This window comes from Chiloscyllium punctatum, chromosome 5 (genome assembly GCF_047496795.1).
Source record: "Chiloscyllium punctatum isolate Juve2018m chromosome 5, sChiPun1.3, whole genome shotgun sequence".
Classification (NCBI taxonomy): domain Eukaryota; kingdom Metazoa; phylum Chordata; class Chondrichthyes; order Orectolobiformes; family Hemiscylliidae; genus Chiloscyllium; species Chiloscyllium punctatum.
Genome location: NC_092743.1, coordinates 79,906,286 through 79,932,732, shown reverse-complemented (window position 1 = coordinate 79,932,732; position 26,447 = coordinate 79,906,286). Strand labels below are relative to the sequence as shown.

The window sequence follows — 26,447 nt, the reverse complement described above, 5'->3', positions numbered from 1 at the left end:
CGCTACTCCCCTCCTTCCACCCCCACCCCCACCAAATTATAGCATAAGTGCTGTCCTCTCCAGACTTCAACTCAGCTCTGAAGAAGGGTCATCTTGACTCGAAATGTTAGCTTGCCCTCTCTCTATGGATGCTGTCTGACCTGTTGTGATCTCCAGCATTTGTTATTTTCAGTCCAAAGACAGGCCAGTTAGATGAATTGGCAATAGCAATTGCAGGGTTACAGTGTAGCAGGGTGGGTTTTGGTAGGATGCTCTTTGGAAAGTTGTTATGGACTTGATGGGCCAAATGGCCTGCTTCCACAGTGTAGGGATTCTACGATACTATGGCATAGTTTGCATATTATGGGAATATTTGTAGATGACTCATTAAAATACTGAATTTTCATTGTATTAAAAAAATCTTGGAAAATTTGAATAACATGAGTTTACTGTAAAATGAGAAAGACTTATCAAATTCAGGCTAGATACACAAGCCTTGGTGAACTAACTAGAGATCAGATGACAATACAAGTAGCGGTTTAAATGTTAAGATTTATTCTACATGAACCTGTTCATACATCTTAAACATTTGTATTTGATTCAAAAGGATTATCCATTAGTACATTTAACTGTTACTCATTTCAGACCAGGAATTAAACAAGTATTTTAGGCAGGAATAAGCTTCAATGTATGAATTCTTAAAATTATAATTTGGGAGCTGAAAACCACCAACACCAGATACTCAGACTCTAAGCTTCATTCCTTTGTAATGTAGATGTAATTACACAGGCCCAAAAATTAACTTCTTTATTTAGCTCTGCCACTTGGTGGAAAGTTCACCACATTATACAGATTTAGCAGGATTACATTACATTCATATATAGACTTGTAAATTTTCCAGAATACAGTACATAAACTTTCCCCATTTAATCATAATTAACTTCTAATAATTTATTAAGCAAACATACAAATCTCCATTAAAAGTGCATTATTATAACAAATGTACTTTATTACAAAAGACCATTGCAAGAACACAAAACAACTATCAATTCAACTTGACATCAATTGCTCTGTAATTTGCTGATTTTAGTTTCTAGAAATTGAATTCTTTATAAAAAGCAAAATGTCAAGTATTAAGCATTTTACAGAGGTAACATTTGACACTCAGAAGTTTACCTTTGAATTTGAGGATGGACAATAAATGCCAATGATATCTACTCATGTCATAAATTAAAGAGATTGAATTTTTAAAAATATCTGCTGGCTATACAAACTTATACAATATGAAATGAAATAAATAATATTTTTAAGACCAGTATTTAGAAATACTACTACAGCTAGGGGGAGGGGGTGGGAAAGACAGTTTAAAGACAGCTGAAAGTGTTAACTAGATAGTATTTGATCATCTTCTCATGCCTGCAGTTTTGGTTGGTAAAATGATAAGTCTCGGTGATTCAAATGCTGAGAAACAGTCCAAAGTTCAGCACTGACGGAAACTAAGTAAAAATTGAGATACATTCTCATATACCAGAAATGTGATGCAACATGCAGGTGTCACTTTAAGCACATTTGGAATAACTCCTTTATAAAATCCATGAACTCCTTCATTCCTGAAAAAGAAAGTGGCAATTTTCAATTTCATAATTACACATTGAAGTGTAACCTTCCATTTTCTTCTCAGAAATTATTTTAGTCACAACACAAAAAAAACTTAATTTTCCATCCATAGTGTTCTATATATTACATTTTTAATGTTGGAGGCTAACATCAGGTACTCTAAATTTCCTGCCCTTACTGATCATTGAGTCAAGATGGCTTGTAGTTCTTCACAACTAATTAGAATCTGTTCTACTTTTTACTGTTATGGAGGCAAAAACAGTTCTGAATTTTATCAGCATATCACACAGACAGCAAATAATATCAACGATTAATCTGATATTAAGTGAAGGAAAAATATTAGGATATCAGGATTATGTCTGTAACACCCAATTCAGTGACTGAAGTGGCCGAACATCCCATCTGAAAGATGGCAACTCTGATGACAGCATTAAAAACCAAAAGAACTGCAGATACTATAAGATGTCAGTTCTTAGGAAGGGTGACTCAACCGGAAATATTAAGGTTTGTGTAAAGATTTGTAGCTCAGGTGCCGGTTGTCGTGGTTGTGAGGATATTCGTCGAGCTGGTATTTTGATTTACAGATTTTCGTCCCTTGTCTAGGTGACAACTTCAGTGTTTTACAGCCTTTTGTGAAGTGCTGCTGTACTGTCTCTTCTGGCATTTATTGGGTTCCATTCTTGCCGTTTCAGGTTTGTTGTAGTGGCCAGTATATTGGGTCTAGGTCAATCTGCTTGTTGATGGAGCCAGTGGCTGAATGCCATGCTTCTAGAAATTCTCTGGCTATCCAATGTTTAACTTGTATCATTGTGTTGTCCCAGTCACATTTGTGAAACATTAACACTGATTATTCTCCACAGATGCTGCTAAGACCTGCTGTGATTTTCCAGCAATTTCTGTTTTTATTTGGTTATGGCATTCCCTTGGAGGACTTAAAATTTAACACTGGAATTACTGCCAGGTTCTTTTGCCATAATTTTGGAAGATTGGCTGAAGCAGCTTTTCCTGGTGTATTTTGTCACTTTTAGGCAAAGAGATTGAGAAACCCTTGCAGACATTGTACTTGCATATATACTCAAGTCTTGGAATAGTGCTTGCACCTGCAAACCTTTACGCAGTTGACCCATGCCAAGTTGAAGAATGGAAGTAAGGAAGCCATATGCTCAGTGAAAAATGTTAATCCAGGTCAATATGCTTGCTATATGTCCAGCAGTTATACGAGCTGCAAAAGATCCTTTTAATTGGACGAACATATACATTAAAAGTGTGCACTGGCCATATTAAATTGCCCATAGCGTTAGGTGCATTAGTCAGAGGGAAATGGCTTTGGGTGGGTTACTCTTTGGAGGGTCGGTGTGGAGTTGTTGGGCCAAAGGGCCTGATTCCACACTGTAGGGAATCTAATCTAATTTGTATATAGCAACATTAATATAAATGAAAATTTAAAGGCACTCTTTTCCCCCAGCAATCCAATCTATTAAACAATTGCTATCTCAATCCCACACTCACCATAACTTACCCCTTCACTGGAGCAGTCAAAGTGGCTGGCTGTGCTGCTGGAGTTTAACTACTACCTTGAAAAAAAGGGCTTGGTTTCGTTTCTCCCAATTATCCTGCACTATGAAGGAACAGTTGAATTTCAGGTAGTTCTGCATTTTAAAAGGAACTGGGATAAGAATTACAAGTCAGAAATATGGAGCTCAGTCCTAACAGAAAATCAGGCAATCTATGATTGCCACTCCTCAGAATATTTGGACTACTATCTTTGGCATCCAGTGCAAAATATTCATCAAATCCAGAGTTTCTTTCGCTCAGGAATTCTGATCTCTGGATAGCTGGAAACCGGATGTACCCTGAAAGCAGGATATCAGGATACTTTGGCAGTTCAGGTGCAATTACTGTGCAGTAGTTGGCCAGCAAATTTAAACTGGGGGGTGATGATACATCTGCCAACTCTACCCTCCCTCATCCACCCATCTGCCAGCATACCCCCTTATCCACCAGCCCACTACCTTCTGTTTCTACTCACTTTCAGCAGCAGTCAACATAGTTTTAAGATCATTAAAAAATGGGACATGGTTTGTGTCACTCCATTTTAGTGCTGCCTGGGTAGTTTGCTGGACTTCATCTATTGTGATGCATCCTGCATCTGAAGTCCAACTAAAAAAAAGTCTGGGAAGGCAAGTAGGTGACATTTTAATCTGACGTAGTCAGAAACTGGGATTCTGACTCAGATCAGACCAATTCATTTCAGGAGCTTATTGATTTGTTAGCTTTATCTGCCAACATTCAATTCCAATTTATTTGGGACAGATCCAATCTCACCCCACTGAAATCATCTCATCTCCAATTAATATCTTTAAGCTAGATTGTCTGTCATTCTTCTTTGTCACTAACTTAAATCTTTGATACTATGATCACTGCTCCCGAAATACTTCTCTTGACTCTCCTAATCCCTGCCTCAATCCCCAGAACAGGTACAAGAACATCTCTTTTCTCATTGGACTGTAAAAATACTGATCAAACAAATTATTCTGTCACACTGTGGAATCTCTTCCTCTCTCTGCCCTTTACTGTATTATCTTTTATATCTACGTTAGCATAACTGAATTATTGGATAATTTTTGCACCTCTCAATTTCTTTGCAGATTCACTTCTTTATATTGTTCCCATCAATTGGAATGCTGAGGGAGGGGATTGTAAGCCCCAAACAATTATAAAAGATGGGTAAAGGAAAAGAAAATTTGGATGATCAATTTGTTTAGCATTATTCCAATAAATTAATTTTCCAGTGATAATGCTGCATATCTTTGGCTTAACAATTTTATCTTCCAGACAATGTATTTCTCATTGGCAAAACAAACAGTATAGCACAATCTTGAGTACAACGTAATATATAAATGCAGTTTTATTCAATCTTTATGACTTTACCTCCATGTTCTTCCTATAGCATTCATTACTCCAGAATACTGGGTATGCTGATCCTGTAGCCTAGCACGCACTACTTGGTATGGATATGTTGCTGTTACAGCAAAAACTTTGGATAATGCTGCCATTGTTACATATTCTAAGGGATTCTAGGAAGACATAGCAGAAAAAAGATAGAAGTTTTACAATTACAATAAAACTGACACAGGTCTACTGATTAAACTATATTACATTATATCATTTCAATTAATTGAATGCTTTAGAATACTCAGATGATTTAACTAGAGTTCGAGGTAGTTCAGATTTTTATGTTCTTCTTTTAATTTATTGCATATTAAGAATGGACATTGGCAATTCCGGTGTAGATGAAGGAAGTCTGATGGATCTTGATCACTACAATTGAATTGCTATTCAAATTCTAATTAGACAAAGCTTATTTACAATGCAAGAATATCACAAAGTCTGTTGGCAGCCAGTTAACTCTATAGTTATCTGTTTTTAACTAAAATCCAACTATCAAATGAAAGAATAAAACAAAGAATGAGGTTGTTGGCAATCACAAACAAATACAGAAATTGCTAGCAAAACTCAGCAGCTTGACAGCATCAGTGGGGGAAAGCAGAGTTAATGTTTCAAGTCAAGTGACTCTTCTTTAGACTGGATTCTAAAGAACGGTCAGTGCACTTGTTTTTAAAACTCTGTCTTCTCGCCAAAAGGGACAAAAATGCTGAAAACTCTATTATAGACATCTTGTGTTAATAAATCCCATCGTTCATAATAGCAGAAAGTGAGGACTGCAGATGCTGGAGAGTTGGAATCAAAAAGTATGGTGCTGGAAATGCACAGCAGGTCAGCAGCATCTGAGGAGTAGGAAAGGTGAAATTTCAGGCATAAGTCCTTCATCAGGAATGTGGGGGGGGGGTGTGGCAGGGAGAAGGTAGGTGGGAGGGATGGAGGGATTATGGTGGATGGATGTAGGTAGGAGGTAATTATGTTAGGTCAGTGGGGAGGGTGGAGTGGATAGGTGAGAAGATGGACAGGTAGAATGGGTCAAGAGGGCAGTGCCGGTTGGAGGGTAGATCTAGGATGAGGTAGGGTGAGAGAAACTGGTGAAGTCACACACTGTCAATGCGGTGTGGTTGTAGGATCCCAAGGCAGAAGATGAGGTATTCTTTCTCCAGTTGGCAGGTGGCTTTGACTTGGCGGTGGAGGTGGCCCAGGATTTGCATGTACTTGGGGAAGTGGGAGGGGGAGTGGAAGTGGTTGGTCACAGGTTGGTGAGGTTATTTGGTGTGTGAGGACCGGAGATGTTGCCTGAACACTGCGCAAGTTGGTGTTCTGTCACCCCGAAGTAGAGAAGACCACATCAAGAGCAACAAATGATGAGGTGGGTCGATGTGCAGGAAAATCTCATCAGATTTGAAATTATCCATTACAGCCTTGGATGAAGGTTGAAAGGGAGGTGTGGGGCGCAGGTTTTGTCACGTGTGGTGGCAGCGGAAGATGGTGGTTGTAGAGGGTGGGTGGTCAGGTGCATGGACTTATTGAAGGAGTCGTGGAGGAAATGGTCTCTGTGGAACACAGGTAGATGTGAGAAGGAAAATATATTTTTGGTGGTGGGGTATGACTATAGGTGACAAAAATGGTGGAGGATAAGGATAATGCTCTGTATCCGAAGATTCAAGGGGTGGAAGGTGAGGGGCGGTGGGGTATCCTTGTTGCGGTTGGAGGGGTGGGGTTCGAGGGCAGAGGTGTGAGAAGTGGAGATGCGATGCAGGGCATTGTTGATTATGTGGAAGGGAATATTGCTGTCATTGAAATAGGAGGACATCTGGGATGCCCTGGAATGGAATTACTCCTCCTGGGTAGAGAGAAAGCAGAGAGGGGAGAAATTGGGAGTGGCGGATTGCGGTTTTAGAGGATGTGGGGGTGGGAAGAGATGGCTTTAAAATATGTGGCTGGAGACAGATGGAGAGGTCCAGGAAGGGGAGGGAGGTTTTGGAGATAGTTAATGTGAACTTGAAGTCAGGTTGGAAGGTGCTGGTGAAGTTGATGAACTGCTCAACCTCCTTGTGGGAATGTGAGGTGGCGCCAGGACAGTTATCAATGTAGTGGAGGAAAAGGTGAGGTATGGTGCCAGTGTAACTCTGGAAGAGGAACTCTTCCATGTATCCTACAAAGAGGCAAGCATAGCTGGGGCCCATGTGGCTACCCATGGTTACCCCTTTGGTAAGAAGAAAGTGGGAGGATTCAAAGGAGAAGTTGTTGAGGGTGAGGAACAGTTTTGCCAATCGAATGAGAGTGTTGGTGGAGGGGGATTTGTTAGGTCAGTTGGAGAGGAAGAAACAGAGGGCTACATCATGAAAAATGGAGGTGTCTAGGGACTGAATATCCATGGTGAAGATGAGGTGTTGGGGGCCAGGAAATCAAAAGTCATGGAGGTGGTGGAGACTGGGCAGCGTCTCGGATGTATGTGGGAAGTTCATGGTCCAAGGGGGACAGGAAGGAGTTGAACTATGAGGAGGTGAATTCGGTAGGGCAGGAGTAGGAGGAGTCAATTGGTGAAGTGGGACAGTCAGGTCTGTGGATTTTGGATAAGAGGTAGAACTGGGTGGTGCGGGGTTGGGGAATGGTGAGGTTGGAGACTGTGGATGGGAGATCCACTGAGGTGATGAGGTTGTGGATGGTTTGGGAGAGGATGGTTTGGTGATATGGGGAGGGGAAAGTAGGCGGTGTCGTCAGCGAGTTGGTGTCTGGCTTCAGTGAGGTAGAAGTCGGTGCATGTTACTATTGCACCCCTTGTCAGTTGGTTTAAAATAGTATCAAGACATTAACATAAGAATCAATTTCTCAACAGTGCATTAAAATGAAATATATTTACCTTACCTGTATCAATTTAAAAGGCTAATTACAGTACCTTAGATACAGGATTCTGGACGCAAATACTAGCAAATAGATGAGATTGTTGCAGACATGCCAATTTTCACAAATTTTCTGAATGTGATGCAATTTCTAACTTTACTTAATATTGTAAGTGAACTCAAAGTTTTCCCAGGTATTTCTTATATCAATGCTCCTGTGCATTGACTTTTAAAGAAGCACCGTTACAATAGAAAAGTCAGTGGTAGATTTCATTATGAGAATGAATAGGTGTAATGTCAATAATATTGCACATGATGCTGAAAACACCAATATCATGCAAGAAAACTATTTTGCAAAAAGGATAACCGGATATAGAGGCCCAAATTTGAAAGTTGCTGACAACTGACCTCAAACTCAGAAAACCTTGGATTTTGGTTAACTGAGATCAGGAGAATAAAAAATAACAGAAAAGGTAAATCTAATGTGTTTTAAAGGAAATCAAGGCTTATGTAATTTAATGAATAAACCAGCTGAAAAATGCAATAATAACACAACACATTACAAAAATAATCTAAATGAGATTGGTGACAGAGCAGAAACCATTAGTTCTGGAACAGAGCCCAAAGTTTTTCGATGCCCCCTTCCTTACAGGCGTAACTTGACAATTTGTTTGGGCCACGTCTGATATTCAGGGATGTTTTTTCATTCTCACCAACCCATTTATTATTATATGATGCAGCCATGGGGAGTAATATTACTGTCTACATTTATATTGACATGTGGGTTAACTGGACTCGTAAAGAAGAAGAAGAATTCATAAACATCCTGAACTGCCCATCAAATTTAAATCCACAACACTCCAGGTAAGCATTAAAATTCCTAGAAGCCACAGTATTTAAACTGACACAACAGGCATAAAACAGAGACAGGGATCACACCATATGAAAAAAAGCCCTTCTGCTCATCATATCCGCACAAAACCAACACCTAACTATTCTAATCCATATTTCCAACACTTACCCTCAGTCTCATATATCTTGGCATCACAGGTGCACGTTATATATTTCTTCAATGTTACGAGGGTTCCTGCCTCTACTACCCTTACAGGCAGTGAGTTCCATATTCCGACGACACAGTCAACTGTCACCTTCCGCTTCCTGCCCACAACTAATTGTGGATCTAACTTACCAAAGTTCTTTGGATCGCATGGGGTCTGACCTTGCTATTAGTCTACCATGCTCGGCCTTGATGACGTCTAAGTAAATTTCATCATACATTTCACGTCTTCAAAACACTAAAATTGGTCAGATATGAACTCCCTGAACAAAACCATGCTGACCATTCTTGAGATTGATCCTTCCCTCCTCATATACAGATTAATTCTGCTCTCCTTTTGTAATGCCTCGACTGACTCCCCCATCCACACACCTTACTTTCTCTCTCTCCCATCCCCTTTTGGAGCCTCCCTCTCTTTCCTCCTATGCAGCCTTTTACTTTTTCCACCTCTCAAATAAATGCAATCACCCTCCCTTGCCACCTCTGCATGGAGCCACCCTCCACAATTCCCACTGCTGCAACCCTCCCTCTTCCCTACCATGCAACCGTGTTCTATCTTGCAGAGAAAAGTAACTGCACTAGCTAAGGCTGTTGAAATGATTGTTGACCAGGCAACAGCAAAGGCTTTGGCCGAGTGTCAGGGCTTGGATCTCTCCCCTAAGAGGAGAGGAAATTTATGTTCCACAGAGCCATTGTTACTCTCCCAAGATAGCACTGCAGCAATTTAATGGATTTATTGGAGAACAGGTTGGTGACTCATGTGCGGTGTGGGAAGGTTCATGGAACAATGTTATCCATTCCCCGGCACCTATTGCGGTGACAGCAGCAGTCTAAGCTTCCAACAGAATATTCATAGTTTTGATACAAGTTGCTTTTTTTTCTAGATTTGGAGATGCCGGTGTTGGACTGGGGTGTACAAAGTTAAAAATCACACAACACCAGGTTATAGTCCAACAGGTTTAATTGGAAGCATTCGCTTTTGGAGCGCCGCTCTTTCATCGGGTCGTTGTGAAGCACCACCTGATGAAGGAGCGGCACTCCGAATGCTAGTGCTTCCAATTAAACCTGTTGGACTATAACATGGTGTTGTGTGATTTTTAACTTTTTTTTCATGAAGCTGAGATTTTGGCAATCAGCTGTCACATTGTGGGTGTTCCAGGGTATTCTGATAAAGGTGATCATCTGTTCCGTATTAGAAAGGACAAGTTTGAAGCTTATCCAAAGTTGAAGCTGGACTCATCTTTGGACTATGAACTGGACATTTCCTGTCCTCGTGTGTAAAAGAGGTACAATGATTATTTGAGAAGGATTGGTCCAATTTCCCTCCCATAAAATAAAACAAATTAATCAGGTAATGGAAAGAGAAGATAGAAGAGAGAAGTAAAAGAAAACTCAAGTCAATGAACAGGTGGATTTTCCTGACGTACTCCAAGGAATTTTTAGTTCCTCTATGGTGCAATAACTATTAAAATAAAAAAGAATTTGAAATTTCCCAAGCAGGCCTGCATTTGTGCTTCATTTTTGTTCCTTCAGTTGACATAGGGCCTTTCTAGACAGTGCCACTTGACCATGATAAGAAACAGGAAATTCAAAACTTGTGGGACTGTATTGAGCATTACTCACCTTTATGAGCAATCACTGCAAAATTGCTGGAATTATTAACTCATCATAGGATCATACAGATGTACAACATGAAAACAGACCCTTTGGTCCAACTCATCCATGTCAATCAGATATCCGAACCTAAGCTAGGTCCCATTTGCCAGGACTTAGCCCATATCCCTCTGAACTCTTTCTATTCATATACCCATCCAGATGCCTTTTAAATGCTGTAATTTAAAAGCCTCCACCATTTCCTCTGGCAGCTCATCCCATATACTCAAAAAAATTGGCCCTTGGGTCTCTTAAAGTTTTCCCCTCTCACCCTAAACATATGCCTTCTAGTTCCCCCTCACCCACCCCAGGGAAAACACCTTATCTATTTACCCTATCCATGCCACTCATGGTTTTATAAACCTCTAACGTCATGCCTCTGACGCTTCAGGGAAAACAGTCCCAGCCTATTCAGCCTCTCTTTATAGCTCAAACCCTCCAATCTTGACAACATCCTTGTAAATCTTTTCTGAATCCTTTCAGGTTTCATAACATCCTTCCAATAGCAGGGGGCGGGGGGGGGGAAAAGAGACCAGACATGCACACAATATTCCAAAAGTGGCCTAACCAATGCCCTGTGCAGCCACAGCTTGACCTCCCAGAAAGAGGATGAAAAATAAAGACTATATTATTTTGTGAAAGCATTGTACTGAAATCAGAGGGAATATTATGCTATATCTTGATAAGAACCGTGCACAAAGATTAGAAGAAATCAGCATCAATGCATACTAATGCTTTAAAGAAATTACTAAATCTACATAAATTAAGCCTTAATTAAGCATTCTCAGATCTGAAGAGAGATTTCTGGTTGCAACAAAACAGACCAGAATGTTTTAATAATGTAGTTTACTATACAATTACAAATTAAACTTACACTTAACAACTCACCAATTTTGCATCTACTGCCACATTTTTATGAAAGCTGTATTCTTTCTTTAGTTCTTCATAAGCCATAAACTGAAGAGCACCATGTGATGTACCAAAAAGGCCAGGCACAAATCCCTGAAAAAGAAAGAGACACACAATTCAATCACAGTATCTCCGTTTATGTATAATTAGCTTCAAATAACCAAGACTTGATAAACAGCTAAAAACATTTAAATAAAAACCAGGACTCCCATATGTGGCCCACACAGACGTGGACAAATATGGCGGCACAGCAGCAGAGATGAACCCAGGGCTCAGTTGCTACTGCCTGCTTTGTTTTTCGTCTTTTTACTTTTTTTTAATCTTTTCTCTTCATTTTCATTTTTTTAAAAGCTTGGAAAGTGGCAGGTGAAGGTAGTCTCCGGCAGTACAGCAACAAGGCCATGACAAGCCCAACACAGCTCCACCTCAGCCCAGGATCTCCCGATGAGCAAGTGCAGGTTGTCTTCCTGCTGAGCCCTTGTGCTCCAGGCCAGTCAATATTCTTTTGCTCTCTGTCCTTTTCGTCTTTTTCTCCTTTTCTTCATCTTCCCATTGTTGCAGGGAAGTTGGAGTGGTGATGGCACAGCTTCCTGGATTCACATGCTGATGCGTGGACTCCTGGAATGGTGGTGAGACGTCAGATGCAGTAATGGCAGAGCAGGGATTTCTTGCTGCAATAGGCCTGGAGAATAGCAGCATGACAGGTTGTTGACTATAGTGGTGTCAGTGGCTCAAGTGTGGTCTCCTGGATGCAGTACACCCAGAGTAGGGACCTTGCCAAAGTCCTGGAGCCTTGTTTTAGGACCCTGGCCAATGAAGATGAAGTCTGTTTAAGTATTTTCTTTTATTCTTCCTGTACCTCAAAATAGTGCTGGATTGTGGCGAAAGAACACTTTTCGCTGTATCTCCCTACATGGGAGACAACAAATAAATCATTGAATTGTTCATTTGTTCAAAAGTGCTGATACTGGAAAACTGAAAGAATATACCAAGTGTTAAAGAAACTCAGCAGATCTGGCACTGTCGGTAGAGTGAAAAGCAGAGTATCTCTACAGATGCTACTACACCTGCTAAATTTTTCCAGCACTTTGTTTTAAGAACATTTAGCAAATTAACCACAGACAACAAACCTTCACCAATGTATCCTGTTATGCTTCTAAATAAAAGAAATTGGGTTGAGTTGTATACAAACAAAATACAATATCAGACTTACATTAGGCAAACATTACCAATAATGAGGTCTGAAAGAAAACAGTTTATATGTTGTAGGATTGTACTTCATTCTCTTAAGAGGCTTTGATAGTGAACAATAAAAATAGGTCGATCGGTGATGCTATTAGGCATTTAAAAACAACTTGAGACTTATTACCAGCACTACAACCCCCTTCCAAGCACTTAACAAAGGTCTCAAGATGCTTCACAAGAATGCAATCAAACCAAAACTCTCATTCAGCCAAAGAAAGAGACACTTGCCCAGCTGATAGGACGGTCTTAAGGATCAATGAGAGATGCAAGTGTTTGCGGAGGAATTTCATAACTTTGAGCCAGGCAGTAGAAGGCACGACCATCAATTTAGAGACAGAAGATGTAAGGAACACACAAGAGATTTGAATTAGAGAAATGCAGACTCCTTAGAAGGTTGCGGGGCTACAGGAAGTTAATGATAGTGAAGGATCGGCCATGGAAGGACCTGAACATAACAATCTGAATTTTAAAAACTAAGTTACTATTGGACTGGAAGCTCATCTTGGCCAGTGAATATAGGGATGATGAGTGAATGGGCTTTTGTAAGAGCTGAATACTGGCAGAGTGATTCAGCAGAGTTTAAATTAATGTCAATAGGGAGTCAGTCATGAAAACACTAATAACGGGAGACTCTAGATGTAATAAAAGCATGTTTGAGAGTTTCTGCTGATGAATTGAGATAGATCAGGTATGGGTAACATCAGGGTGAAAGTAGATAATCTTTTTTACTTGTGAGAGGATATGTATAGAGTTTGAAGTTAAGCTTTGCATCAAAGAGAACACAGAACTGTAAGCACTAATCTAAAGCAGTGGACAGATAATGTTTGTAATCAGTAGCTAGGGGATATTTACAATGATGACCAAAGACAATGGCTTCCCAATGTTTAAAAGGAGGAAATTCCAGTTCATCCAAGCTGGATGTTGGACAAGCAGTCTGAGATAGTAGAGGGGTCTTGGGTGGAAGTGGTGAGATGAAAATTGTGTATCACCAGCATACATTATATAAGAGACAAAATATTTTTTCCATTTTTGACTATAAACTAAAGTGGTAGTAGGATTGCTATTTAGATGAAATACAAGTAAAGTTTTGCAAATTGGAAAAATCAGGTAGTGCACATTTTTAGCTGTAGAAGACGTTACTTTCTGAAGCAGTGAGTACACCACCTTTAAGACCAAGTAGCATCTGGACTCTGAGTTAAAGAAAGGCTGCCTCAGAACTGCCCTTGGATTGATTGAGCTGCATTTTGTTCATATCTCTACGTAAAGAGTAGTCAAAGCACTCCAGAGCTCGCAAACAGAAACATGATTCACTTTTCTCAGTATCAGTAAAAAGGGACAAAAACCAAGAAATTTTAAAAGATGGACTGCTAATATAAAGAAGGATATAGTTACAATTGTAGCAGCCTGCGACTGCTCAAGGGAAATAAAAATTATTAATAAATGGAGGCCAGAAATACAGGCGCAGCAACTGAAAGAAACAGGGCATCAAAATTGGCCAAAAAGAGACGTATGCTGGGAACACCTGAGCTAAGACAAACACAAGAGACAATTCTGCCAGGGGCAACTCCTTGCAAGATCCAAGCCAAGAAAATTGAAACCAGGAAGGCACATATACACATCAAGAAGTGTGAAAGGGCAATTCAACCCTTCCTGACACACAAACACCACTAGATGTATGGAGCAGATATTGCCTTAGTAAAGCAAAAGACTGGGATTATATTCTGGGATAAAACCAGACTTCCAGGCCCCAAGAGCAGACACATCAAAGATTAAGCAAACCATTGAAAGCCATTAGTAGCATTTCAAGGTGATAAATCCATTTAATGCAATATGTATAACACCATAAGACATAAGTCATAGGAGCAGAAATTATGCCATTCAGCCCGTTGAATCTGCTCTGCCATTCAATCATGGCTGAAATGTTTTTCAACCCCATTCTCCTGTTTTCTCACCATAACCCTTGATCCCCTTGACAATCGAGAATCTATCTTCATCTTAAATATACTCAATGTCCTGGTCTCCACAGCCTTCTGTGGCAGTGAATTCCATAGATTCACCACTCTCTAGCTGAATAAGTTTCTCCTTATCTTCTTTCGAAAAGGTCTTCCCTTTACTCTAAGGTTGTGCCCTGGAGTCCTAGTCTCTCTTACCAATGGAAACATCTTCCCAACATCCACTCTGTCCAGGCCATTCAGTGTTCTGTATGTCTCAATTAGCTCCCCCTCATCCTAAACTCCATTGAGTATACTCCCAGAGTTCTCAAATGTTCCTCTTATATTAAGCTTTTCATTCCTGGGTCCATTCTCATGAACCTCTTCTGAACATGCTCCTAGGCCACTACATCCTTCCTGAGATACAGGGCCCAAAACTGTGTTCAATACTCCAAATGTGCTCTGACCAGAGCCTCAGAAGTACATCCCTGCTTTTATATTCAATCTTCGCAAAATAAATGCCATCATTGCATTTGCCTTCCTAACTACCGACTCAATCAGCAAATTTACCTTGAGAGAATCCTGGACTAGAATTTCCAAGTCTCTTTGCACTTCAGACTTCTGAACTTTCTCCCCATTTAGAAAATAGCCCATGCTTCTGTACCTGCCTAAATCCCTCTGCAGCCTCCCCGCCTCCTCAATACTATCTGCCCCTCCACCTACCTTTGTATCATCTGCAAACTTAGCCAGAATGCCCTTAGCCAGTTTAATGTACAAAGTAAAAAGTTGTGGTCCCAACACGAGCCTTGTGGAACACCATTTGTCATTGGTTGCCACCCTGAGAAAGCCCCACTCTCTGCTTTCTGCTAGGCAGCCAATCTTCTATGCATGCTAGCACTTTGCATGGAACACCATGAGTCCTTATCTTATTCAGCAGCTTCCTGTGCGGCACCTTGTCAAAGGCCTTCTTGAAGTCCAGGTCGATAACATCCATTGGTTCTCCTTAATCTAACCTGCTTGTTAATTCCTCAAAAGAATTCTAGTAGATTTGTCAGACATGAACTCCCCTTGATGAAGCCATGCTCAATTTGCCCTATTTTACCAAGTATTCAGAAAACTTATCCTTCAAAATGGATTCCAAAATCTTACCCACAACTGAGGTTAGGCTAATCACTCAATAATTTTATATCTTTTGCCTTCTCCCTTTTTAAATAGGGGTGTCACATTAGCAATTTTCTAATCCTCCAGGATCCTCCCTGACTAGTGATTCCTGAGAGATCACTACTAACGCCTCAGTTATCTCTTCAGCTATCTCGTTTAGAACTCTGGTCCAGGCAGTTTATCCACTTTCAGGCCATTCAGTTCTTCTAGCAACTTTTCCTTGGTGATGGCCACCATACTCAGCTCTAATTCTCTTAAATTTTTGGCATATTACTCATGTTTTCCACTGTGAAGACTGATGCAAAGTAATTCTTCAGTTCTGCTGCCATTTCCTTGTTCCCTACTACTATCTCTCCAGTATCATTTTCCAGGGGTCCAATGTCCACTCTTGCCCATTATAAATCTAAAGAAACTCTCACAGTCTTCCTTTGTGTTACTGGCAAGCTTCCCCTCATATTTAATCTTCTCCTTCCTTTTTTTTGTTGCCTTGTGTTGGTATGAGAACCCAGCCTGGCAGCATTCAGAGTACCCCCACTCTCCAGGCTTAGCTCAAGGGAAGATGGGATACAGCTGTGGGAGGGAGGGAGCAGCTCGCCCTCCGACCATAGAGAGTGAGAGAAAGTCCTCTGTGAAGAGAGGAACAGACTGAACCATTTATCAGACCAGGAAAGTTATGAGCATCTGGGTAGTATTTCAAGTTTCTAGAAATACCGGATAGTTAGCAACAGAGCTGTTAAAAGTGTAAAATTTAACTCTTAACCTTTGTTGTCTTCAAATGAAGTTGCAACCTGGTTCACTGACTGTAGACTTGTACTGTGTAGTCCTTTCTTGATACATGCTAAGGTACTTGGGTAAATTAATATTATGTGCACTGGCTGAGGAATCTGCAGGGTCTTAGAGACTCACTGTTCCAGACAACACAGTGCACCAACTATCAAAAAGAACAACCACACTGGCATACAATCAACAGCACATCATTGTTAGAAAGAAGCTGAGAGACAACTTAACACACTCTTGGGACTTTTGATCTTCAAAAATTTCCCTTTCCCCATCTAAACTTTTCCACCATAATATTTACATCAAACTGCCTGCCTTTTGTCTATTGTATTCATAAATGAAGGTAGGCGTACTTGAAGTTTTAAATGAATATGGTTTAAGACACTTGATAGATCAGTTTCCTTTTTATGTCATTTGTTAAGGTTAAATATGTTAACATCAAATAGAATTCTTTAGTCAATGACAAAACCTGGCATGAATTGTTTTTGCCATAACGTCAATTATCTTGGTGGCTTAACTGAAATTTTCCTCAAGCCATCAAATGATGTGTAATGTGGTGCTTAATTATTCACTTATTCCTATTGGTTCAGTTGTGACAACGTACAGAATATGACTGTACTCATCCCCTAGGTACAGCATTTAGAGAAGAAACAGAAGGGAGATCCTTAGGGAAAGCTGCATGTAGCTGTGAAGAAATGAGAAGAGAAGCTATGCAGCAGGATCTCTGACTATTACTAGACAAATCTAAGTGGAAGCTGGCACAGCTAGACCCACACAATTAGAGAACAAATGAGATATTGAAAAGGTTGATGATGTCAACCACATCAAGAGCTTTGAGCATATTGAGAGGATGAGAAAGATGAACCAGGTGAGTTGCGAAGGGCTACTGCACTTGAAATATTAACTCTTTTCTCACCACAGAAGCTGCCAGACTAGCTTAGTTTCTCCAACAATTCCTGTTTCTGTTTGTTTCAGATCTCCAGCTTTCACAGTTCTGTTTTGTTAATCTGAGGAAAAAAGGATGAGGAAGCTGTTTCTAACTTTGAAAAGAGTTACTTTGGTACTGATATATGGGGTTCAAATATAAAGTTGCAGAAAAGTTGCACGTTCAAGGACTTTGAAAAAGTAAAGAAGATTTCTGCCACCTACAGAGTTGCTAAGAGTCTGTTTTTGAGAAAGGCAATGACAACATCTGAAAAGTAACAGGCTAGTACTTAAGGATATGGAACTATTAAAAATATCAACTACCAAGATGGCCAGAAAGAGATGCTCAGTAATTCATTGCAAAATAAAGGTCAAGAGCAGTAGAAGATTTCATGGATTAGATGACCTTGGAAAGGACATGATTAGATTAGATTCCCTACAGTATGGAAACAGGCCCTTTGGGTCCAACCAGTCCACATCGACTCTCCAAAGAGTAACCCACTCTGACCCATTTCCCTCTGACGAATGCACCTAACAATATGGGCAATTTAGCATGGCCAATTCACCTGACCTGCACATCTTTGGACTGTGGGAGGAAACTGGAGCACCCAGAGGAAACCCACGCAGACACTGGGAGAATGTGCAAACTCTACACAGACAGTCGCCCGAGGCTGGAATTGAACCTGGGACCCTGGTGCTGTGAGGCACCAGTGCTAACCACTAAACCACCGTGTCGCCATGAAAAGAGAATCTAGATAAAAACGCGGAGTTTGGGTTAGGGAAGAGGGGAGATTTGGGAAAGTTTGGATCAGTGATTAAACAGAGGTATATATTAGAGGGAACCGAAAAGCCATTCTCAACTTCCGTGACAAAGAACATTGAACTTTGATCGTTGAGTTGGAGCCCAAAATGATAGTACAGAAAAAATTACCAGTTAGGGGAAAGACAGGTAAGGTTACATTTAAGTTCCAAGATGACCAGTTTTGGCAAATGAAAACATAGCCCTTGATATGATTAATCGCTAAACTAGTTGTGCACTATAAATGTATTTGGCTTGAGGAAATGTAGTTAAGACCATAAGACATAGGAGTGGAAGTAAGACCATTCGGCCCATCGAGTCCACTCTGCTATTCAATTATGGCTGATGGGCATTTCAACTCCACTTACCCGCATTCTCCCCGTAGCCCTTAATTCCTCGAGACAACAAGAATCTATCAATCTCTGCCTTGAAGACATTTAGCGTCCCGGCCTCCACTGCACTCTGCGGCAATGAATTCCACAGGCCCACCACTCTCTGGCTGAAGAAATGTCTCGGCATTTCTCTTCTGAATTGACCCCCTCTAATTTTAAGGCTGTGTCCCCGGGTCCTAGTCTCCTCACCTAACGGAAACAATTTCCTAGCGTCCATCCTTTCCAAGCCATGTATTATCTTGTACGTCTCTATTAAGTCTCCCCTTAATCTTCTAAACTCCAATGAATACAATCCCAGGATCCTCAGCCGTTCCTCATATGTTAAGAGTCATATCAAGGGAAAGAATAGAGTAAAAGGTTTTTAAAGAAGTAAACTAAAGGTTAAAGGTTTGGGACAAAGCAAAGATGGAGGGAAGCATCTGTTTGAAAGGAATCACACTGCAGTTGAAGCACTGTATGAATGACATTTTGGATTCTGAAAATGTTGCTGAAAGTGACTTGGAGGAAATAATCTGAATTGCCCTTATTTATATACCACTGAACATAAACAGTGCCTTAAGCAAATTAAATAGGCATCTAATGATGGGTGCTCACGATTACTCTGTTACAAGCTGTCCAAGAAATCTCTTCTGGGTGCTGGTAAATATTCTTGTGTAATAGAACATTATTCCTGAAAATGAGATTTGCATTTGGCATGCACTAAATTTATGACATGTTGAATTCAATCTAAATCCTGACCGGTTAGTGAAAACATACACAAATCAATTAGTTTACTTCCAAAATGGATAGAACAGCACAGAAGGAACAAGTAAATTAAAACAAAGAACTGCAGATGCTGAAGATCTGAAACGAAAACCAGAAATTGCTGTAGAAACTCAGCAGGTCCAACAGCAGTTGTGGAGAGAAAACAGAGATAACATTTTAGTCTTGCAACTTTCTTCAGAATTTACAGTAGCTAGTAAAAGGTGTTATTTAAGGTGAATGGGGGGGGGGGCAGGTAATGACAGCCCATGTAATAACAGGGGCCAGTATGTAGGTCGTGGGTAAAGAACATGAAAAGTGGCATCCAGTCCTTAAAAATTATTGAAGTCAATACAGACTCCTGATGGTTGCCAGGTTCCCAAGCAGATGACCAACTGTTTTGCTGTTTTTCAGATGCTTTACCTCAGTTTCAAAATGTCCCGTTTGGAGGCACCAGTCACTTCCTTTTCGCCAATGACATGCAGTCCTTCTACATAGCCATACCCTTCAGGATGGTCTCAGGGCTCTCCTCTTCTGCCTGGAAAGAAGCCACCCTCCTCAGCTTGGTCGAGTTCATTCTCACTTTGAGCAACTTCTGCTTTAACTCCTCTCACTTTCTTCAGATCAAAGGTATCATAGGCCCCAGTCATGCCACCATTAACCCTTTGTGGGGGTTATGGAACATTGTTTGTTCTAATGCATTCGCCGCTCACAATGTGATCTCCTTTTTAATGGGGAGACGAAACACAAACTGCATGACTACTTTGCTGAACATCTATGTCCTTTCCATAAAAACAGCCCCAAACTTCCACTTCAACCATGCTCCCTGGCCAACATTTCTACCTCAGACGGCTGCAGTACTCCAGAGAGGCTTAACACAAGCTAGAAGAACAGCACCTCATCATCCACTTTGGAACCCTGCAGCCATCAGGACTCAATAAAGAGCTCAATAATTTTAGGGCCTGCACACCTCCTTTCATGTCCTTTTGCCCTGTCAAGAACATGGGCTGCTTTCAGGATAGCTGAATCGTTTTCATAACTCATAGTGGCTACAATCAGTTTTCTCCTTTCCTGGCCTAATATCAACCATCCATCAGTCTAACAGTCTATCTTTCACTCTGGGATCAATCTCCACCTATTCACTCACTCTTGTGAGCTTAAATACCACCCTTTTGGAGTTATCATCAGTTCTGAAGAGACATCACTGCATTTGAAATGTTAACTTTGCTTTCTCTTCACAGATGCTGCCAGCCCTGCTCAGAAATAAGTAATTTTGTTAAATCTTTTAAAACGTGTGTTTTAAGTGTTTGATTTCACAGAACGGAATACAACCTGTCCTCTCTCTACGTTTGATTGTGTCTAAACTAAACTATCAGAAAAACTAAGAATATCAGTGATAATTCTTTGATGCTTTTTTTTCCAAACTATTGGTTGCTCAGTGGTAGAATGCAATAGCTACAATGAGACTTTGGAAAGTTAGTTGGCCTTAGCTCAGAAGGCAGTGATGTGTTAAAATTGACTACTGTCACAGTACATGAGGAGTCCTCTGGTAGCACTGACAGACATCTTTGTATCCTCTCTGGCCACAGGTGAGGTCCCACAGAACTGGAGAATAGCCAATAATTTTGAATTGTTTAAGAAGGGAAGCAGGGATAGTCCTGGAAATTACAAGCCTGAATCTCACGTCAGTGGTAGGGAAATTTGAGGAAGTGACAAGGTTGATTGTTGGCGCAAGGGCCATAGATGTCATATACATGGACTTACGTGAGACATTTGATAAGGTTCCCCATGATAGGCTGATGGAGAAAGTGAAGGTTGCAGGGTGTACTAGCTAGATGGATAGAGAAATGGCTGGGCAGCAGGACACAGTAGTAGTGGAAGTGAGATTCTCAAAATGGAGCACTGTGACCAGTGGTATTCTATAGGGATCCATGTTAGGACCATTGTTGTTTGTGATATACAATACAAAGGGAGGAAGGTACAGGTTGTCTGATTAGCAAGTTTGCAGATGGCACGAAGATTGGTGGAGTAGCAGATAGTGAAGGGGACTGTCATAGAATACAGCAGAACATTGATAGATTGGAGAGTTGGGCAAAGAAATGGCAGATGGCGTTCAATCCGGGCAAATGCAAGGTGATGCATTTTGGAAGATCCAATTCAAGCTCGAACTATATGGTAAATGGAAAAGTTCTGAGGAAACTTGATGTACAAAGATATCTGGGTGTTCAGGTCCATTGTTCCCTGAAGATGGCAACACAGGTTGATAAAGTAGTCAAGGTGGCACGTGGCATGCTTTCCTTCATTGGATGGTGTATTGAGCACAAGAGTTGGCAGGTCATGTTACAGTTGTACAGACTTTGGTTCAACCACATATGGAATATCGTGCACAGTCCTGGTCACTTTGCCAAAAGGATGTGGATGCTTTGGAGAGGGTGCAGAGGAGGTTCACCAGAATGCTTCCTAATATAGAGGATGCTAGCTATGAAGAGAGGTTGAGTAGATTAGGATTATGCAGAGAATCTACATGTTCAGATCCACAGATCACTGAAGGTGGCAGCATGGACAGATAAGCTATGCTGTAGCTGTAGCTTTACGGAACTTTAACTAGGCCACATTTGTAATTTTGTGTACAGTTCTGGTCACCTCACTACCAAAAGGATGTGGATGCTTTGAAGAGCGTATAGAAAAGGTTTACTAGGATGTTGCCTGCTGTGGGGGATTTTAGCAATGAAGAAAGGTTGGATAGACTGGGTTTGTCTTCACTGGAACGCAGGATGGTTGAAGGGCAACCTAATTAAAGTTTATAAGATTGTGAATGGCATGGATCATGTGAAAAGTGTGAAGTTTTTTCCCCATGGTGGAAGGATCAATTACTAGGGGACGTAGTTTCAAGGTGCAGGGTGTGTTTAAAAGAGATGTACGAGGCAAGTTTTTAAACACAAAGAGTGCAGAGTGCCTGGAACGTGTTGCCAGAGGTGGTGGAAGCAGACACATTAGCAGCATCCCCACCTGCTCAAATGCATGAATAGGAAGGGAATAGAGGGATATAGATACTGTAAGTGAAAATGGTATTAGCATGGAAGGACAAAATGTGGCTGCGCTGCCTTGAAGGACCAAAGGGCCTGTACCTGTGCTGCATTGTTCTTTGTTCTACTTCACTTTGAGTATGTGGGATATCAGTAGGATTAGTGTTACTTCTGCAATTCCATTTTACAAAGGAGGTGAACTCACACCAGTGGGTAATTGTTTTAGTCAAGAGCTGAGTCAACAAGAATGGAAACGATGTAGAGGAAATGTAGAATTGTTTTTGTATTAGCTAAAATTGTATGTCAGAATGAAATGTGCCAATGAACAGTAGTAGGTACGGTGGGCAAATAGATAAGATGTTGTGAGAGGATGAAGTTAAGCTAGATACGCCTGTACAAACAGTAGGTATAAACATCTGCTTCCCACTTTTATGAAAACACAGGAACAAACCCCAATTAAAAGGGTCATAGGGATCAGAACGGCCTCGGGAAAGGCACAGATGAAGGGGGTAGATAATGATGAAGAAGGGATATGCCTAACAATGACCTATAACAGGGTAAGGTCAAACAGCCTTGTGAGACCAGAAATAAGCATTTTATCACAGACAAGGCCGGATAAGGCAAGAGGCAAACAGGGGTAGTGGAGGCCGGTCTTAGGGAAGTGGATGATGTAAGTAGGGGAGGGAGCAATGTAAAACAATGGACATTAAATCATATAAATATTATGTATGAATTGAACCTAGTGTGTGTATGTCTTTTGCCTCTTAGACACGGGACAGCACACCCACTTGCAAGTGTAAAATAAATGACACTATTGATTCAGATCTTGTCTCGGACTGAAATTATTGAAGTGTGTGAGCTTTGTTTCTCACAATTGGGGGCTGTCCGGGATTTTCTTCCATCACCGGGGGGAGTGGCTGGCCTTGGACACTGGGAAGACGCGTCCCGTTCCCCATTGAGGAGCGGTCTCGTGTCCTGGTTTGGTCTGCTCCCTTGGGTGACTGGTACGAATCCCACAAGAGAGACATCTGAATCAGACAGGGATAGGAGGTCGATAGAAACTACGGCGATAAGGGGCCAGGCAACTCTGTGCACAGACCAAGGTAAGAAACCTGACTTTTAAGTATTGCCTTGGTGGCCGGGACAAGGGGTATTTACTCGCTGAGGGACTAGCGAAGGCCCCGGGAAATGGGGGGTAGGCAGAGTAGCTGTCACGAAGTACAGGAAGAAGAAAAAGTCCCTGGTAACATTCCTCCTGAAAGTCCGTTGGGGAGGATGTTGCGGGAATGGACAAGCAATACTTGTACAAGGGAAAAGGATAAAAAGAAAATGATTAAATATTGTTGTTTAGTATGGACGAAAGAACCAATCCTTCGTCCGGCTGTCTTCTGGCCAAAGTATGGTTCGGACGAGGATTGGGTCTGTCAGTATTTAGGTTTGTATGTGAATAAGAAACAACCTTTTAGTCAAGAGGAGGCGCACTATGCAACCTGTTGGAAGGGCAGTTTGGGAATGATGGTAGTAAAGACAAAGGATTCCCCCTCTGCCCCACCTAGTCCCTGGGATCCTCTTGGCTGTTTGCCTCCCCCATACCATAAAATCAGGTTAGGTGAAAATGGGGGAGGAGGAGAGACAGACAGACAGGGACAGGAAACAGATGATTCACGAGAGGAGGATGAAGGGGCAGTGGACGTGGATGTTGTTGTTCCTGACCCTCAATCCTCAGTAAAAGAAAGCACAGCTGCAGTAGATGTAGAGGAGGGCTCCGGAGGATCTAAATCAAAGCCAAAGGGGGGGAAAACAAAAAAAAAAGGGAAGAACGTAACGACTTATCCCCTTCGGGAGGTACCAATAGGGGATAAAGAGATTGGGTTTGTAAGTGCCCCCCTCAGCAGTGGGGAGGTCAGAACATTTAAAAAAGAAATGAAGGTCCTGGTTGAGGATCTGGTGGGGCTGTCTGAACAAATTGATCAATTTTTGGGGCCCAGTCTGTATACCTGGGCTGAGTTAATGTCTATTTTGAATATATTATTTACTGGGGAAGAAAGGGGACTTATACGGGGAGCAGCCATTAAAATATGGGACAGGGAACATCCGATTGGAGATGGGGATGCTGGACAGGGAGAGGTGAAGTTTCCCCTCAGAGACCCCCAGTGGGAAAATCAAAATCCGGAGCATAGAGAAGAAATGAGGGAATTGAAAGACCTGATTCTAAAAGGAATAAAAGAGGCAGTTCCGAAGTCACAGAATTTGACTAAAGCCTTTGAAGTTAGACAGGAGAAAGATGAGACTCCCTCAGCTTTCTTGCAAAGATTAAGAGACTCAATGCGGAAATATTCTGGAATGAACCCTGAGGACCCAGTGGCACAGGGTCTTTTGAAAGTACATTTTGTGACAAAAGCATGGCCAGATATACAGAGAAAGATACAGAAGATAGAAGGGTGGAGTGAAAAGCCATTAGATGAATTGTTAAGAGAGGCACAGAAAGTGTTTGTAAAGAGAGAGGATGAGAGACAGAAACAGAAGGTGAAAATGATGGTAGCTACGGTTGATGAGGTAGTTAAGAAAAGAATGGAACCAATATTGAGCAACCGGAGCGGTGGGTGGCAGCATGTAGGACAGAGAGGGAGAGAGAAAGGGAGAGAGAGAGGGAGAGGACAAGGGGGAGTATTTGATAGAGGGTTCGAGCGACAGGGGCAGAGCTGGAAGACTCCACAGGCGGGATGTTATTATTGCGGAAAGATAGGGCATTTTAAGCGGGAATGTCCGGCTCTGAAAAGGGAAGAGAGGGCAATTCCGCTTATGAATTTTGATGAAGAATAGGGGTGTCAGGGGTTCCTGCCCTCGGGGGCCCACCAGGAACCCTTGATAAACCTGAAGGTGGGACCCTATAAGGAAGAGGTAGTCTTCCTAGTAGATACGGGGGCAGCACGGTCATCACTGAATTTTAAACCAAAGAAAGTAGAAATGTCGACACGGTCAATTACTGTTTCAGGGGTTAAAGGGGAGGGATTTACTGTTCCAGTATTTGAACCTATGATGATAGAAGGTCCTAAGGATAGGGTCAAAGGGGAATTGTTGTATATCCCTGATATAGGAAGTAACTTACTAGGGAGAGATTTAATTATCCTCTTAGGACTGGAGATTGGAATTCAGGAAAAAGAATTAGTTGTCCAAATGGCAATGTTGACAGAGGATCTGGAGAGAGAGATAGACCCTATTGTATGGGCTAGAGAAGGGAATCGTGGAAAATTACAGATCCCCCCCCTTGAAATAAATTTAAAAAGGAAAGGGGACGTTGTCTGTGAGCGACAATATCCCATTTCCATAGAAGGTAAACGAGGACTGCAGCCAGTAATTGAAGGATTGATTAGAGATGGATTGTTGGAGCCATGTATGTCTCCTTATAATACCTCAATACTACCAGTGCGGAAATCCGATGGAACTTACCGATTGGTGCAGGATTTGAGAACATTAAATCAAATAGTCCTGATCAGGCACCCAGTGGTGCCAAACCCCTATACCTTATTAAGTAAGATCCCTCATGACCACAAATGGTTTAGTGTGATAGATTTAAAGGATGCCTTTTGGGCCTGTCCCTTGGCAGAGGAAAGTAGGAATTTGTTTGCCTTTGAGTGGGAAGACCCTAAGACAGGACGAAAACAGCAATACCGATGGACTGTGCTTCCCCAGGGGTTTACGGAATCCCCGAATTTATTTGGACAGATGTTAGAACAAGTATTGGAGAAATTTAGCAGCCCCAAGGGGACTACCCTGTTGCAGTATGTAGACGACCTCTTAGTAACAGGAAAAAGAAGAGAAAGAGTAGTAGAAGCCACTAACAAATTATTGAATTTCCTGGGTCAGCAGGGACTGCGGGTATCTAAAAACAAACTACAATATGTGGAGCAAGAAGTGAAATACTTGGGACATTTAGTTAGTGAGGGAAAGCGAAAGATAAGCCCGGAACGGATAGAGGGAATAGTGGGAATGCCACTGCCCAGCACTAAAAGGGAGTTACGCAAATTTTTAGGTCTAACGGGTTATTGCAGATTGTGGATTGATTCCTATGCACTGAAGACTAAGAAATTATATCTCAAACTATTAGAGGGGGAACCCAAATGTCTAAGTTGGGATGATGAGGAAAAAGAACTAGTTGAGAAACTCAAAAGAGATTTGATCCATGCCCCCGTGTTAGCCTTACCTTCTCTAGATAAACCTTTCCACCTCTTTGTTACCGTGGATAAGGGAGCGGCTTTGGGAGTATTGACCCAGAGGTGGGGAGGAATGAGACAACCAGTAGCATATCTTTCGAAGCTACTGGATCCAGTATCCCGGGGGTGGCCTGAGTGTGTGCAGGCTGTGGCTGCCACTGCACTGTTGGTGGAGGAAAGCAGAAAGCTTACATTTGGGAGAGCCCTAATAGTAAGCACTCCACACCAAGTGA

General features: G+C 41.5%; 1 protein-coding gene across 1 annotated transcript in view; it reads right to left on the bottom strand.

Annotated features, from left to right (window-relative positions):
- Window positions 1-772: 772 nt before the first annotated feature.
- The window catches only part of slc25a32b (solute carrier family 25 member 32b), a 52,167-nt gene continuing 26,492 nt past the window's right edge, over window positions 773-26,447 (bottom strand). Inside the window, exons 5-7 of the mRNA XM_072570621.1 lie at window positions 10,984-11,097; window positions 4,528-4,673; window positions 773-1,589 (exon numbers count right to left, since the gene is read on the bottom strand). Of these exons, the coding sequence (XP_072426722.1) occupies window positions 1,460-1,589; window positions 4,528-4,673; window positions 10,984-11,097 (390 nt within the window). The 3' untranslated portion in view covers window positions 773-1,459. The remainder of the gene's footprint in view (window positions 1,590-4,527; window positions 4,674-10,983; window positions 11,098-26,447) is intronic.